Source organism: Pagrus pagrus (assembly GCF_965226575.1).
Source record: "Pagrus pagrus genome assembly, chromosome: 4".
Classification (NCBI taxonomy): Eukaryota; Metazoa; Chordata; class Actinopteri; order Spariformes; family Sparidae; genus Pagrus; species Pagrus pagrus.
This window is the reverse complement of record NC_140188.1, coordinates 21,480,911-21,498,517: the sequence shown is the minus strand read 5'-3', so window position 1 is coordinate 21,498,517 and position 17,607 is coordinate 21,480,911. Positions and strand designations below refer to the sequence as shown.

Here is a 17,607-nt window from a genome sequence, read left to right as displayed (position 1 = left end):
CAGAAAAAATTATGAAATGATAATCATAATTATGCATATTATAATCAATATAATCAACCACATCAGCTCACAAGCTCATGTGAGACTGCAGCCATGTTGCATCCTGTGCATGCACTCACCGTGCCATTTGAAACGACTACACAAGTCATCCTCGGCAGGAATAAGCCACCCCTGGGCCAATTAGTAACAAGATGCATCATCTCTCCAATTTTCATCAACACTGAACCTGCGGTGCAGCAGTTAGGGCCATTCAGAATTTGAAATTTTGACCTTTTAATTACAGCGTTCCCATTGGGCCAATCAGTGTTCCTTTGGTAAATGCCACAACACAGATCCAAACTGCGTTGTCATGCAAAATGGGAGAGACAGTGTGAAATATTACCTGAGCCGTGATGTTTGATGGATTTGTATCCTCACGTGGGAGGCTAAAAAATATTATAATATCAAAACATCCAGAGTGAATACACTGTGTTACTATTTCTGTTACGACTTTATTGTTCAGACAAGAAAAACAAATGTGAAGGCTGACAGAAGTTGACATTTGCAGTTTGTGTAGTGACTTAATGTTCTGCTAAACATCCTGAAGGAATTGGTCCACTGGCTTCTGGGTGTGTTTTGAAATGAAGCATTTTGGTGTTGTTGAGTATTTTTGTGCTGTCTTTTGCAGGTGTGGGACTTCAATGGACGCTGCCTCCACAGAATGAATGCCGGCATGGGTCGGGCTGTTGAAATCTCACAGGTCCTGCTGCTGAAGAGGAGTATACTGGTAATGGGCTGGGAAAGGTACTGTAGATATGTGTATTTAAGTATATTTACTATATTTTACTTGCAATATTATATTGTGCAGCTTCTCTTTCACTCATTTACAAACTGTGCAATACTGAAAAATAAAACATTGTACGCAAAATAAAATTGAGGACCCAGGGGCCTCATCACAGGAAGATGTCCTAACTGCTTGTCCTGTCTGTAGTTTCAATAATCATATTTTGTATCCTATCTAAACTTATGAAATCTTCAACACACCTTATTCCTGGCCTCCATGATACCTTGCGTGACTTCTGGTGCATCCTGTCACTTACCCAGAACTAGCTTTTTCCATGGTAACAGGACGATAATTCTCATTCTTGAATGACTTGTACGGCGTATCGTTCATCACGAAGATGTAGGTTAGCAACTTTATTGGGTAAATAATAGTATTATTATTATTATTGCTTAGCCCACTTAGCTAATGCCTTTAAAGCCCTGAAAGTCCCGCTGGCACATCCGTTATAATGATACTTTGATAATAACGCTAGTTCAGCTAGCACTGGAAGTATCAACCATAATCCTCCAACAGGCTAACATCAGAGTTAGCTTCTCCAACAGTTTCAATTTGAGTAAGTAATTAAGTAAGTCATATTATTTCAGCGTTTATGTTGTTTCCCATAGGCCCACAGCCCTAACAACAGTGGGGCTGCCATTTTTGCATTTTTAAAACATTTTTAGGACGAGATCTATGCCATCCTAATTTAGGATTCCTAACCCTAACCCTCGGAAATTCTTCAGTTACGAAAGTTGTGTAATAACAAAATTTGTTTTCCTCAGATAAGATTTTTTCCCAAATGTAGTTTGGAAACATGTTTCTGTAGCGCTAAAACCCCTAAATGTCATCTAGAACTAAGATCGGATTCTGTAATGAGGCTTCAGGTGAACATCAAGTGTTTGGATGCGATAACATCCCCATAGACTGTGTGTGTTTGCACATTGTGTGTGAAAGAGACTGCACCTGTCAAAAAGTCAGAATGAGTATGTGTGTATGTGAGAAATACTGTGTGTGTGTGTGTGTGTGTGTGTGTGAGAGTGTGTGTTTCTATCTGTCCTCTCCTGCTCCCTCTGCCTGCCAACGACTCAGAGCCAACCAGACATCTGGACTCTAACGAGGATCACTACCTCATATTTGTGTGTGTGTGTGTGTGTGTGTGTGTGTGCGCACACACGCGTGTGTCTTTGTATACCCACATCACATCTGCTCTTCATCTTCATCATCATCATTTCACACCCAGTGAGCTGAACTCAGCGGTGTGCTATCATCAAGTTATATGACTCCCTTTCTCTCGCAGTCTCCACACACGCGCACACACACACGCACACGCGCACACACACACACGCACACACACACACGCACACACACACACACACACACACACACACACACACACACACACACACACACACACACACACACACACACACACACACACTGTCTTGCTCTCTGGGGTGTCACAGCGGTAAAGAGAACATAGACGACAGATCAGCAGTAGTAAAAGAAAATACTGCCGTTATGACTTTCATCATTTATATCATTTCCTGTTTCCTCACATCCACCTAGACCACAGTTTAATCCATATAGTGCTGTGTTGCATGGCATCTAATTCAAAGTCCTTCTGCTGCTCATACTGTCTCATGCTGGCTGAAATATCCACATCCCACTGAGACATAGTCCTCAGTCTGCAACAATAGTGCATCATTTTCTCATTTCATGTACAGTGCCTGCACAACAATAAAAAGCAATAAATGTGGTGTAATGACAGAAGATTTCGGGAGTAGAACTCATTGCAGGTGTGCTAAAAAACCCTTCTGAGATTATGAGTGTGCTCTGTTGCACTGTAGTCTAAAGGAACAGCTTCCCTGTTCATTACAAGCACTATGTTGATGCATAGCGGTGGAAAGCAAAGGCTGAATCCGTTGCAGGAAAACTAGAATTTATATTGGAACCATCTTGAACATTATCCAAGTGAAGCATGATGAAATGAAATGTGTTGAAGTCAAATACAACACAGTAATTAAAAAATGGTCCAAAATGTGAGAAAATGCATAGCTTTCTACTATCACTGTTACTGCAAACGTTATAGCTACTTCACCACTGGTAATATACTATTGCTGCTACTGTCACCACCACTATTACCTCTGTTACTATTACTTCTTCTACTACTCTAGTCTAGTTTCTACTCTGTCTCTGACTCATTTAGAGACAGAGACAGAGAAAGTGTTGCTTTTGGGTCGAAAAAAAAAAAAAAAAATCAGTCTGGACTGAAATTGAAATGATGTGTAGTGAGGTGAGATCTCAATATATGCACATCATACTACTAATACTGCTATTCTCATTTCTTCTACTACTGGTGTTACTACTACTTAGATTAGTACTGCATCTGCTACTGCAGAATCAGTGCTATTATTACTGTTACTATCACTGCTTAAACTACTATTAGTACTCCTCGCTATTACTACTGTCACTGATCCTGCCGTCAATGCTACTACTACTCTTACTATTTCTATCACTCCTACAGCTACTACCATACTATTTACTCAACTATTACAACTACTTCTGCCATTCCTTCTATCACTGCTTCTGCAATTGTTACTTACTATTATACTACTACTATTACTATATGAATAAATATTGGCAATGTACATTCCTGCAAACCACGGATAATGTTGAAACTTTACATTTCTTCCATTCTTTGTTGCCACAAATACAGCTGAAAATTGTCCTGGGGTCTCCTTAAAAATATCCAGTGGTTTCACATTTACAAATGTTAAAACGCAGCCTCAAACTGTGGTCAGTGGCTTGGCAGCCTTCTCGTCTACAGTATATCTCCATCTCCCGATAATGTAGACTACAATCAATACTACTACCACTGCTAAAGAAAAAAGTATATTCCTGCACACACTTATAACCTATGCAATGGCATCATAAACATTTCCTGTTTTGATAAGTAAATGCAGAGGTGATAAGTGTGTGCAGAGTTGTCTTTTTTTCTTTGGAATTTAATTTTGTAGGGGATTTAATTACCTGCACCACCAAAGCAACAAACCAGGTGGTGTGCATGTTACCTTCCACTCATCTGTTTACTACTGTTGCTGCTGCTTTTACTGGTGTTCTTACGGCATCTACCAGTAACAGGGATAATAATAACATATAAGATGAACACATATTGGGCTTTTGCACCCAAGTCTGAGCTTATAAAATTACAAACAGCTCAAAATAAGGCAGCTAGACTTACTCTTGATTGTTCTTATAGATCTAGTGTTGACCGAATGCATTCTTGTCTTAGATGGCTGAAGGTTTTTCATAGGTTATCCTGCAGTTTATTGTTATTTATTCGAAACATTATTCACAGCGAGTATCCTACAGCCCTTTCTAATCAGATTGGTTATAATACTGATGTTCATCACTACAGTACCAGAGCTTCAGCTCAAGGTCTACTTGCATTACCACCACCAAGAAATAATTCTATGAAAAGCACTGTTGTATATAGAGCCATTTCGTTATGGAACACTCTTCCTTTAAATATTAGGACTATTCCAAGTAAAACAGCTTTTAAGAAACATGTAAAGTCACTTTTCAGATTTGAGAGCTACTAGTCTTTAATGTTACCATTTTGGGAACTGTTTTTTTCTTTTCTTCTGTTTCTTCTGTTTTCTTTTTCTTTCTATTGTAACTAGATCTGTGTATGCTATGTAACTGGATCTGTGAATTGTTGTTTTATATTGAACTTTTAAAAGGACCCCAGGAAGACTAGCCTGGTGTTTGTGCGTCGGCTAATGGGGATTCTTAATAAACAATAAACAATAAACAATATTAACATTTCCTAATTTACAAAATGTTCTGTGAACTCAGTGGAGTGTGTGTGTGTTTGTGTGTTTTTTGATGATCCAGCTTGTCTTTATAGTTTGTAACTGACCTTTCTCACTTCTCACCTCCTCCTCCTCTCTGTGTCTCTGCAGGATGTTAACAGTTTTCCGACTGCATTCCTTCTCGCAGCCTTTTGTTGAACCGTCAGAGTGGAAGGGAGGTGCTCAGCATCGCAGTGATGTGCTCTGTGCCGCCTTCCAGCCTCCACAGACTCTGGTCACAGGTGTGTGTGTGTTGTCTGTGTGTGTTTGTGTGTGCATCCGATGACAACTTTCACCCACACACATTACTAGGTAATTGACTTACTGCGAGTGCTACATCACCTTTGATTTGTGTCGTGAGGGTGCGTGTCCATGTGTGCTCCCGTATTTCAGTGCTCTCTTTCCTTAGATTACACACTCATGACTTAAATTAAGAAAGAGGGCTCATGCAGAGGAAAGAGATTCCGCTGGCTATGAAACGAAGATGAATCTTAGAAATAAAAAGGAAAAAAAAATGTAACTGGGAGCAGTTATCTGCTGATTAAAGTAAGTGGTGTTGTTATCAAAGGATTCATGCTCCACATGCCTCCCGCTGCTGGAAATAGCTCCGTGTTTTTATGTGTGTCGGTGCACATGTCTAGGCAGAAAGACACTTAAGATATTCACAATCAAAAGTACTACAACTCAAAAGCTTTGTGCAACACCCTGCAATTTAGCAGTTTTGGTTAAATGTCAAACATTATTCATATTGTAGGTACAGGGGGAAAAAAAACCATGTATGAGTAAATTGAAAACAATCCAATTAGAATCAGATCTGGTGAACACATACAGTTGTTTAAATGCTTTCTGGCTCTTTTCCCCGCTCTATTCTGAGCTGACATTTGCCTCCGCCACAGGCCGAAACCTTTACATGTTAGAGCCTATTAATTGGCAGATTCCAACCTAATTAAATCTTAATTAGAGCTGTATTAAAGGCAGGTGAACTGGAAAGGTCAAGCAGTATATATGATTTAAAAAAACAGCACATGCTGTACCCTGCTCAGTGTTTGCATTCATCTAATAAGAGAGATTTAGATCTTTTTCCAATTTGACATGTTCCTGGTGTTTATTGGTATTTTCTCGCTCTCTCTTACAGTGCGTCTGTATATATATGTGTGTGTGTGTGAGGTATTGTAACCATAACTAAGCACCACCCACAGAGAGCTTGGAGGGACAATTACTCAGACAGACAAATTCCCTCCTCTGTTTTTGTCTTGTTATTTAGTTTTTTTCGTCTGCTTGCACAAGTCGTAGGTTGGACCAGCAGGGGTGTCTGTTATTGTGTCTGTATTTATCTCAACACTGCTCCTTTAATAGCAGTGTTGTTGCACAAAACAAGCAAAAAAAAATTACACATTGCGGCAAATTATCCAGAATAACCATCAACATGATCACGCAGCTGATCAGAGCACGGATTCAGTGCCATGAAATGGACTCAGTCTAGAAGCTCTTATTACAATGCAAAAACACTGGGTGCCTCTGGCTAATAAAAGAACAGACACCTTTTTTTTCTCTTTATCATTCTTTCAATCACTCTAGGTTTTTTTTATGAGTTCATACAATCTTTGGAAGTCTTCTCCAAAGTTTTCTGCTTGTGATTTTATAGTTTTTTATGATGTTGTGGACCCAAGAATTCACCCCTGTGGCACTTGATCCCATTTGCCAAGCTGTTACATCAAGCAGCTCAAGACTGACAGCCATCTTTAATCAAAGAAACAAAGGACATGGATAAATAAAGAAAATCCTGACAAAATAATCAGAACGACCTGGTCTGTTAAGGTCTTAAAATGCGAACACAGCGCGCTTTGAAACACCAGCATTGTGCCTTTAACACATTCTTAGATTTTTCTGCCTGAGGGATTGAACTGGCAGTCCTCCAGTCACTGGTCCACTTCTATAACCATCAAACTACAAGACCCCTGCATCCAATTTTCCCCCAGTATGCTCTTCAGTTCGTGAAGTTGTATCACTGTGGTTCTCGTATCGAAAGTTCAGTTTCAGTTTACCAGTCTGAGCGAGTGGAGCGCGGGCACAAACTGCAGACCTTTTCTCTGGCCTTCTGAGACGCATCAGCCCCAGAGGTAAGTATAGAGTGCGATAAAGTGAAGGGATGAAGGTGGAAAGGTAGATAAGAGTGGCTGCTCTCGACGCCTGGAGGGAGAAATGGTTTGGAAGGAAATGAGTAGCTGGAGCTGGAACAAAAGCACAATTCAGAAACTACTCTGTGAACTTGGAAACTTCTTCAAAGTTCACTCCCAAATTTCTTTGTCGGTGTGTTTCGGCTCCTCTCTCCGCCTGCTTCCTCCCTCTTTTTTTTTTACCTAGTCTCTAACTGATGCTCCCTGTTCACTTCTGTTTATTTTTTTCACCTCACCTCCCTGGTTAGTGTGCTGCATTTCTTCCCCCACCCACTCACCCACCTACACACACACACAGCCCCACGCTGCACCCTCCAACTCCAATTTAATCCAAATGGCCAATTTAAATTATGTTTATTAGAGCTCTCTCAGTAGGAGTGAGAGGAAATGAGACAGTACTTTCTGTCTGTCAAGCATGTGTGTGCAAGTGTGTGTGTGGCTGCAGGATTGAATGTGTGGCTATGCTAGAAAGAGATTAAAAGTATGTATTTTGGTGTATTTAAAGTGTATATTTGCGTTTTGGTCTCGGAATTGTGACAGTTTGGTTGCATTTTGGGTCTCAAGCCAAATCACTGCAAACGTTGATGAGAAGAATTTGACAAAACAAAATCCATGATTGAATATTTTGCATTTCTCCAGCTGAGTTTTTGCAGGAAATCCCCCTTTTATCTTTTTCTTCATTTCTGTCTGTCACTCAGCCAATCGGCTCACTATATTGATGCCTCATGACAGCTTGTCTGATGAATGCAAATGATTCACCTCATAAATGGCATTTTATATCATAAGCTGGTGCAGCACTCTGTCTGATAATGTCTTTGGCATAGAGTCGATGGCTTCCTGAAGAAAGACGAAAGATTAAAGACTTAATGAGTATCAAACCGGTGACTTTTCAGGTTTTGGGGTGTTTTTCTGTCATCAGAGGTCCTGATATATCCAGATCAACATATGTCCCAGCCAAGAAAAATCACAAAATGATGTAATTCATTCATAGATTCCTCCTACGCTTTAATAGCCCGTGTGTCACTGTCTTTTCCCCGGGCCTTTGGCCGACTGTGAGAAAAAGAATGAATCACATTCAAGTCTCGATTTCCTACATTGCCACAACTATCTTGGCAAAAGGTGGATGTGAACCATCACTGTTATTTTCCAAATTAACTATTTTCGCTAATTCTTCCTCAAATCCACCGAGCACAAAGACGGCGTCTCAGAGCGATGACGCACGAATTTCAGTTGCCAGCACATTTCTTCAGGGTTGCAGTGACTGATGCAGTTTGACATCAAAGCACGCGTGTTGCCAATTTATGTGCGAACGCTGCCAAGTGCCAGCAGTGGTGGCATCATGGCCACCAGTGACAAAAGTCAATTTAAAGTTCTGTTGGACGCACACATTCTCAGCACTGTGTGTGTGTTTGTGTGTGTGTGTTTTTGTACATGCATCTGTTTGTTTGGGTCTCAAGTTGAATCAAGTTGCAGCAGGAACATTTGGCTCATGTGGGACTGAAGCCTCCTCATTCATATTCAGAGTCTTCGCTAAGTTCCGCTTGGCTTCTCGCGCACAGACACTGTCAAACACACACACATCCAGAAACGGCACATGTAAACAGGGGTCCTGTGTACCTCCTTCAGTCACAACTTACCCCTTTTCACTCTTCCTTCTTTCCTCGGATCCCTTAATCCTCCATGGCTGAACACCTTCCAAGCCACCAAGCACCAACTCATCTGAACTTTGATGGACGGCCAAAATGTTTTAGAAATGGAAATGCGGGCGTAGAAATCAGAATACTGAGTGACAGCGGTGACATCTTTTTCAAAGGGAGTACGCTCTGATTTATACATACTGTATATTTAAAATTTTGTTGTTGACAAGTTAGTGAGTTAAAGGGGAACTCCAGTAATTTCACACACCAAAGTATGTTTACAGGTCTGATAGAGAGTATAACGGCAGATGTGGAAATAGTGGAGGAAGCTGTCAAGTCTGATAAATGTCAGGTGATCTCATTTAAGTCAATGAAATCATTTGAGGCTAAAAAATGACGTGTGACCACTGACTGAATAAAATATGGCTGGAATTTTGGGCCCTGAAAAACACAGTTTACATCAAACTGCATTCTTTCTAATGACCAGTAGAGGGCAACTCTACTAGATTCAAAAAGACGTCCAATTGTATGTAAGCGTATGAGAAAATGACCCTACTTCTCACTTCATTTATTACCTCAGTAAACAGTTTTCTAATGAGTTTATGGTCTCAGTCTGTAGTCTCAAGTCTTCTTCAATACAGCATGATGTTGATTTCCAATTAAGATATCCTCTGCAGCTCCGCCCTCTCATCCACTCATGATCATTCTTGATCCATGAAATCAAGATGGCGACGGCCGTAATGCCAAACCTGAGAAAATAAAATCTTAGTCCGCAAACCAGTGGGTGATGTCATGGTGGGTTTATACTCGGACCTTGCCAAGACCACTTCTAATCTCTGCTTGAGGCTAGTCGCTCAAAACTATATTAGCCACTACTAGCATCAACCTCTGACCTAATTGTTTGCGGTTCATAATTGCTCCCACACAATTTTGGAAATGTAGGCACCAGGTTTTGACAAGAGAGAAGAATGTATGGGATAAAAAAGAAGATGTCTTTGGTTCTGCTGCATTGATTTTTATGTTATAAAAAGTGCAATGCTAAGTTGGTGGAATAATATTTTAATAAAACAGGTATGACAGTTGTTAGTGTGATCATGTACACACTTTCATCAAATTCTCCTTCCATTAATGAACATGTAACCCTGTACTTACAGGCCTTTGTGCTGTGTAGTTTATTAAAGCACTTTTAAAAGTTAATGGCGGTGATGTTAGTCCATTCTGAAGCTCAACATTGTGTAGATCATGCAGGTAATCTTCTACACTTCCTCACCTTATCCCTCCTCCATATCCCTCTCTGCCACACACACACACACACGCACACACACGCACACACACACACACACACACACACACACACACACACACACACACACACACACACACACACACACAAAGACAGCATGATAAAAGTCACTTGAAATACAGAAGCTGGCCCTGGGCTGCATGAATAATGCAGGCGACCCACACTCTCATAAACTTTATACCTCCTATTGCTCACACATACACACCTCCCATAGCTAACACACTCCTCACATATCTCATTAACTCCCGCTGTTCAACTGTCGAGCCACCTGATGAGATTTCTGCTTTATGTGATAAACACATACACACACACACACATGCACACACATGCACACACACACGCTTTCTTATATATATAATGTAGATTATTTGAAAAGCACTCTCTCTTGAGGTGAGTGTTCAGGTTTGAGTGGGGGAACAGATGGTAGCTGGGGACAGATGTTGAGCTTTATCTCCTTGAAAGTGGTTTTAGTGGCTGGCTTGCATGATTCAGCAGCACGAGGAAAGTAAAAGTGTCTGTGTTGGGGAGGAAGTTTGTGTAGATAGTCAAATTTATTTTAAAAATGTGACATTATCTGACTTGATTACAGGACAGGCCTCAAGTTTTGCTGTGATTTTGTTCATACAGAAATGCCAAAAAGCAACATGCAGTGTGCTGGATTTTATATGAAGGTCTTACTCACTTCTGACACGTGCAGGAAGCTACGATGGAGAGATTATCGTGTGGAACAACAGCACAGAAAAAGCTTTGAGGAAACTGCGGCCACATTCTGAGCACAGAGAAGGCAAGAAGCAGCTCACTTTCACACACAAATAAATTCAACGCTTTATTTTGCAATTGTGAAGTAAATGTTTCTTGCGCTCTGCCTGTAATTTTTTGTTCTTTGTATCTCAATGCTTTGCTGAACTCCGATTTTCTAGGTCATCTCCCCTGTTCTCACTTTGTTGTGAATGGCAAAGAAGACTCCGATAACTCCATTGCCATCACTAGATTGTTCTTCATACCGGGGTGCACGTCAGGTAAAATGACTAAATGAAATGAAACATCACAGCGTGGTCTGAAAAGTCTCTTTGTTAAAATAGATTCTGTAAGATATGTCGACAATGTTGGACAGCATGATTACAAATTCTTTTCTACCCAAACAAAGTCTGTATTTTGACCTGAGTCACTCTGTTGCTCAAATAAAGACGTCATCTTGCCCAAATTCATGACTGAAGAAACAAACTGACCTTAAAGCACAACACAATATCATACCGTTTTTACTTTGTTTATATTTGGCGGACCCTGCCACCTTTCTAGCTCCAAACAGTGTTCTGGGGACCTTATGTACCTCTGAGAACAGCTTGTTTATTCAGTTATGGAAACAATAAATCTATCTCAGTTTGTATAATCACCTCATTAATATAGGGAATACTAAAATTCTGAGTTTGAATTTCTTCTCCAAAACTACACAGTGCCCCTTTAAAAACATAAAGCCTTCCCAACTCTTAAACCAGCAGGTGATTTTGCCTTTTAATTTTAAGCCTTTCTAAAAAAGATATCCTGGCTGTGTGTATGTATATAGTTTGAGTGATGTGATCGCCTGCAATTTGAGGAGTTATAGTTGTTGCAAACACAGTGAAGTTACTTGAGCGAGTTGAAAGAGTTCCACAATCAAAAGCCTTTTTTTAAATGTCAAATACACTGCGGCGTTGTTTTTGTTGTTGAAATACACAGTTGCACGTACACAGACGCACACTTGCTTTAAGACAGGAAGGAGTTACTATACAGTAGCTACACATCAATGATTGTTTGATGTGCAGAGTTTGCTTCAAGTTTTTCCAATTTTTGAACAACTTTTCATGTGCAGCAACTCCAGCTCTGAAGTTTACTTTTCCTTCTTCCTCTTTTTTAACTATACATGTGGCTGCTTGGGTTTCTACTCCAGTTTGATTTATTCTCAGTGTAACTCCTACAGCATCTGCTGCTTCTCCTAGTTATGGCTGTCTAGCTGCTTGGTAAAAAGACACGATCAGCCTTTGGACCCTGGCCTTTATGCCTGCTGCTCAGACAGTGTATTCGTGTGTGTTGTTGAGACTGAGCCCTCGCAGGTTGTCAATAACACACCGTGTCTGTGAGCTTCTACTGTAGTGTCCCAGATCCAACTCAGTTTCCAACCATAACTTTGGCTAACATCCAGTCAGCTGTGATGAGGAAACCAAAAACTTCCACTTTTTTACTCACCGTCTGAGCAGCCGCTCTCCTCGAGAAAAGGCTTTGTTGCTGGAGAGTTTGACAGAATTTTGGCAAAGGCACTGTCTACTTTTGCAAATGCACTATCTCTCCTAGCCTCTGGCTGGAGATTGGCCCCCAGATGGTCTTGTGGGTGGTCAGACCTGCTTCCTCTATTGATACTGTATCTGTTTCTAACCTCAGCTTCCCTGCCATGCTGTCTAAAATAAGAACAGCGATACATCATCAGTGATTGTTCCGATCGTTGAGCTTTTAGAGATTTTCTGTGGTTCAACACGAGGTTGAGGTGGTGCCTCAGGCTGTATTCAGACCAAATCAGGCGTTACAGTGATTAGACCAGGGTTGTGCAGCAGTGTGGACAACACAATGGGCAGCGTATCATCGTTTGGTCTGTGAACTTTGCCTGGGTGGCGTCTTTTTTTAGGCTCCCTGCGTGAAAGCAGCAATTCTTCCAGAAGAGCTTTCTCCATCAAGTTTGCTTGCTTGTAGTCTCCTGGGAGCACAATGTTGTTTGAGGCACCGTGCAACATAACAACTTGATGCAATTTGGCCGACCTCCTGAATGTTTGTTCATGTGTTTTTTTATTGTCACGACAACCTTATAAGAAAACAGCAGCAGCATACGTAAATGCATGCATGCATTCTCAAAATGAATCGGAGGACTGTTTTTAGAAAAATACTTTCACCACGTTGCTTCTGTGACGTCCATTAGAAACATACATACGTAACCTAGGTACACTATGTACGTGACGTTACTTCACTATGTTGGTAGGTTAAAATAACCAACCACTGACATTTGGTTTCACACTGGACGTTCTGAAACAGTGTGCATACGTTAATTAGAACCCATAAAATCAGTTTTTATAAATTTTTCAGACGAAGATACGTGCTTGGTGTGAAAAGGCTTGAAAGCGTCTTGACGAGTCTTTTTTCCCCTTAATCCCAAGATTTACATGCAGGGTCTGACCCCTGTCCATTCATCTCATTGACATTCTGCTCTTTTCATGTTTGCACTATTGATGCTCCATATTTCCTTTTGTTTTTTTTTCAACTTATCAAATGCTCCTGCAAAAGTCATGCAGAGATGAATGTTCTGTTTTCCACCAGGTGGTGCAGATTTGGTGTCCTGTGGAGGTTCAGGTGTGGTCAGACTCTGGAGCACCAACCGCAGCCGCCTGGTGGGACAGTTCACAGCTCACCACAGAGACCTGGGCTCTATTGTTATGACTGTGAGCCCCTGTGGAAAATATCTAGTCACAGCCGACAGAGAGGGAACACTCAAGACGTGGGACATACAGGTAGGTTTTTGTCGCGCACACACGCACTATAGATTGTACATCAGCTGCAGCGGACCACATGAATGCACACTGAAACTACATCTCTCCATGACATTTGAGAACAAGAGACTGAGTGACAAATGCAGAGAGAGTGATGGAGGGTGGTGAACAAAGAGCCGGAGGGAGGGACAGAGATCAAGAGACAGGCTGTAGTAGACAGTGATGAGAGAGTGAACCTCGATATTTCCATTAGATCAGGCATGTTGTTCACTCTGAAAATGACAGCACTGTCCGTCATTTTGAAGCCCCGGCAGCTTGCTAGAGTACAACCAGACCAGTCAATCATTTAGAAAATCTCCACTGATATATTGGCAGAAAAAGCAATGTCCCCGTCCTTGTTGGCATTTTATCTTAAATTATACAGGGAGTTTAAATGAATAAAAGGAGTATTATTTGCATTGTGTATCCTCTTTGAAATGTGTGGAAAAACACTGATTTACTGTGACATTTTTTGGCAAATCAGCACTAGAAGAGGATAAAAGCATTAAAGACTTACATTGTCAGTGATTTCAGCCAAGTTAGCCTCTTAGAGATTCAGTTTCATGTATGAACACGTTACACACATAACACACGTTACGTAGCTGAAGAGTTCCTGACACCTCAAAGAGGCCTTTTGACTTTGTGACTCTGAATATGAAGACTTAGATCGCGCCATCGGTATAGGGCATGGCTGCATCACTGTCATGCCCATAATCACGGTAAAAAGAACTCCCTCTCGGGTATTATTGCCACAATATTCACAGCTCAACTCTCTGTCACAGTTTATAAGAGGGGATGAATTCAAATGGGTGCGTCTCATTTGAATCGCAGTTTAATTAATGGTGATTTATGTATATATGTAGCCGAGTTGAAGAAGAGTTGGACAAGCTCAGTGCTCTGGTAGAAATCCTGTCCTTCGGCAACTTCGGAGCACGCTTTGGAAATCATCTGGATGACTAACGTGATTGCACAGTATACAGTGCTGTGCTTTCAGAAGCACAACTTCACAGTTCACTACAAGGTCCCAACCTCATGGTGGTTGTTTAACACATTACACAACATGCCAGAGAAAGTCTTTGATGACAACAATTACAACAACTGTACCGTATGTTTTTGATTATATATCTTGCGGCAAAATGGATAGGGCCAAAGCTCATATTTACTTGCCATCTGAGCGTTCTTAAGCCAAAAAACACAACAGCAAATAATGAAATGGATAACATAAATGACGTGTCTCCATTAACATATTTTTATGCAGATTTTGAAGTATTGCATCAGAGAACTTTGAGAGTAACAGCATAAAAATGTCCTAAATATCGCAAAAAGTTCCGACGTAGCAAACATTTAACTCCCATGACTGATCAGCTTTCTCTGCTCTGAGAGATGAAGGATCTCTGTCCTCTGTAAATATTCCCATAACATTATATAGATATTCCCTGATTAATTCCAGTATTCCCTCATAGATGGACATAGATTGTTTCTTCTTTCGCTTTTAGATCTGTTGGTGGTTGGCCAACAACTTGTTTTGTTTCCAGCTCTCGACATTTACTTTTACTCGGTTTATTACAACGAAGAACAACGTACCCTGTAGGCTACTGCCACGCTCTGACAAAACAAGCCTAGTTTATTCAGCTCCCAACCAGCTGATGGAAACATTCTCATTTGAATTCTCTTCTTTTAAGCAAAACTTTAAAAGGTCACTTCCGATTTTGGGACACTACCTTGAATAGATAACCACAATAAACACAGGACAGTCTGTTAGCTGGAGCTAATAAAATCTGTTGGTGACTTTTCAGCTGAGATATTAGAAAAGGCTTTTATTAACCTCTTTGCGAATTCAAGGACCCATCATTTTATAAATTATAAAGAAGTCTGAGTGGTTAATTTGCTTTTGTAAAGAGCTATGTGCTGTGAGAGTAGATAAAGCTCTTACAGTAACATATGAAATGCCTGTTTTTCTGCTTTTTGTAATAATATTCCAGCCAAATCATAGATGACGTAATCCTTTGCTCCTCTGTCCTTCAGGATTATTGTCTTCAACCAGATGACGGAATAACCAAAGAGCCTCCAAAACTACTGCGTTGTTTCCGCCCGCACTCCGATCGTGTGACTCACCTGGAGATGTTTTTCCAAGATGATAGCCTCCTCCTCCTCTCGGCATCGTCAGACTGCAGTGTGGCTCTTAGCTACCTACCCGGAGATACCGTTGGTCTGTTCGGACAGGTACACAAACACACACTTTTACAGGTCATTCAAGTACACTGCGGTAGCTCGAATTGCATAACATAACCTGCATGTTTGAACCAAATTGTTTTGGATGGCGGAGATATTGTTCGGCACCACACTGTCAAGGTTAACGGCCTCAGATCCTCGCAGTTCAAACGTACAGCTGTGCGGGCTGCCTCTGATAATGCCTAACCTCCCTCTCTGCAGGGTGCTGGTGGGTGGTAGTATCCAGTTGATGAAATGGATGTGAAACACAGCATCAAGCCACAGTTAGTCATGAGTGTGTGTGTGTTTGTGTCAAAGGAGGCCCATATTAAGTTAGCCTGGGGCGGTGTCTGCTGAGTGTTGCTTCATTTCAGTTCGCCTCAGGCCCACACACACACACACACACACACACAGACACACACACACACACAGATGCACAAATACAAAGAAGTGCATGCTTGAATAAAATCAAACACCTACATAATATACTGTATAAAATACAACTAAATGTTTACATGCTACAGTGTAAATGCACATAGCTGGTAGACAAAGAAAAGTGTGTTTTATTTTGAATGTTTCAAGAGAAACTACTTCATTAGACTGGATTCATGATTTGTGTGTGTATTCTTTATCAGATGCAAATAAAAGACTATATCCACATCCAACATATCAGCTCGTCAAAGGGTGCACTGTCAGTCAAGAATATTGCTTTTGTGCGAGGAGAAAATACAGAGACAGTGGCTCACATTAAAGAGTTTCCCACCACAGTTTGATAAGAGTTCCTCAGGCAGACCGGGCTGTGTGTTCTAAGTCCCCAAATCCACACGAACTCAGCAAATTTACTGATTCAAAGGAGCAGGCTTGTGGCCACAAGGTTGCCTAAAAAAAACCCCAACAAAACTCACGCTGCTCCCCCACATTCTTGCTTTTTTTTTTTTTTCGGTCTTTGCTGCTGTAGGAGGAGCAGTGGTGCTTGGAGAGACCTCGGCACCCACAGCAGGAACCGGAGCGGGACCGGGGAGAACACAGAGGGCAAGAAGACCGCAGAGAAGGAAGGAAGAAATCACCTCCAGCTGCCAGTGAGAGGTCCCGAGGATCTGGCACCTCTGCAGAGGTTGGAGAGGGAGAACTGAACTGAAATATTTAAACTTTTCTTGCAAGGATTTGGCAAGTTAGATTGAAATTATTTACTCTAAGTTTTATATATATATATATATATATTTCAACAGCACGAAGAGAACTAGGCCATTGTCTGCCATGAAGTCACAAAAACTCAGAAAAAACGGCACTAAATTGGAGCTTTTTCACATTTTTCATTTCTCTGCCTCGGGACAGTGTGGTGTGTAACAGGGACCGTCTTTCACAGCTGCACAGAATGAAATAGCATTTGTGATGCTCCCAGATTCTTACTCTGATGCTCGGAGAACAGAAAGAGATCACATTCAACATGATTTTTCGGGGAATTAGAGTGTGCCTCATGGTTTGAAAGTGATTGCACTGATGTAACATGAAAGTTGGTAAAAGTTGATAGTCTTCGCTGGAGTTCTCAAAGTCAGTCTCCTATTCATTGATATGTAGTAGCTTCGGGGCTGGTGCAGAGATTTGACAACACACATGAGAGGTTTTGATTCTCTGGTTTTCCAGTTTTCGATTTTATCATCATTAAACTAAGACTTAAACATTACTTTGAGTGGACCGCATCTCTTTGACTGCATTAATCTTGTAATTGTGTTTACAGTCATGCAAACGTAGGCAGTCAACTGGACAGAAGCTTCCAGGAGAGACAGGGTTAATGAGTATTTGACAACCAACCAAGACACAAAATGGCACCCAGCCTCAGCCTGGCTGATCATTTTGTGGTCCATTTGTCTTCATGCACTCTTGCAGTTTCTGTCCCTTGCTTCATTGACTTTTTGGTTATGTGTACTCACGTTTAGCACAGAGCACTTAGTCTTTTTCCACAAGAACGTTACTGTCATGTGACATATTTATCATCTCAACGGGATGTGAAGGCACCACCTGAGCTACTCATGCTTCACAGGCTTTGTACATACTTTTCCCACATTTGACCAACC

The 17,607-nt window shown here is 41.1% G+C and overlaps 1 protein-coding gene across 2 annotated transcripts in view; it reads left to right on the top strand.

Moving 5' to 3' along the window:
- Positions 1-17,172, top strand: part of LOC311256157 (cilia- and flagella-associated protein 337-like) — a 34,748-nt gene extending 17,576 nt beyond the window's left edge. For both annotated transcript variants that reach the window (XM_084351000.1, XM_084350999.1), the window contains 7 exons: positions 668-783; positions 4,768-4,898; positions 10,471-10,557; positions 10,694-10,792; positions 13,113-13,303; positions 15,347-15,544; positions 16,491-17,172. In XM_084351000.1, the coding sequence (XP_084207126.1) occupies positions 668-783; positions 4,768-4,898; positions 10,471-10,557; positions 10,694-10,792; positions 13,113-13,303; positions 15,347-15,544; positions 16,491-16,670 (1,002 nt within the window). In that variant the 3' untranslated portion in view covers positions 16,671-17,172. The remainder of the gene's footprint in view (positions 1-667; positions 784-4,767; positions 4,899-10,470; positions 10,558-10,693; positions 10,793-13,112; positions 13,304-15,346; positions 15,545-16,490) is intronic.
- The last annotated feature ends 435 nt before the right edge of the window (positions 17,173-17,607 follow it).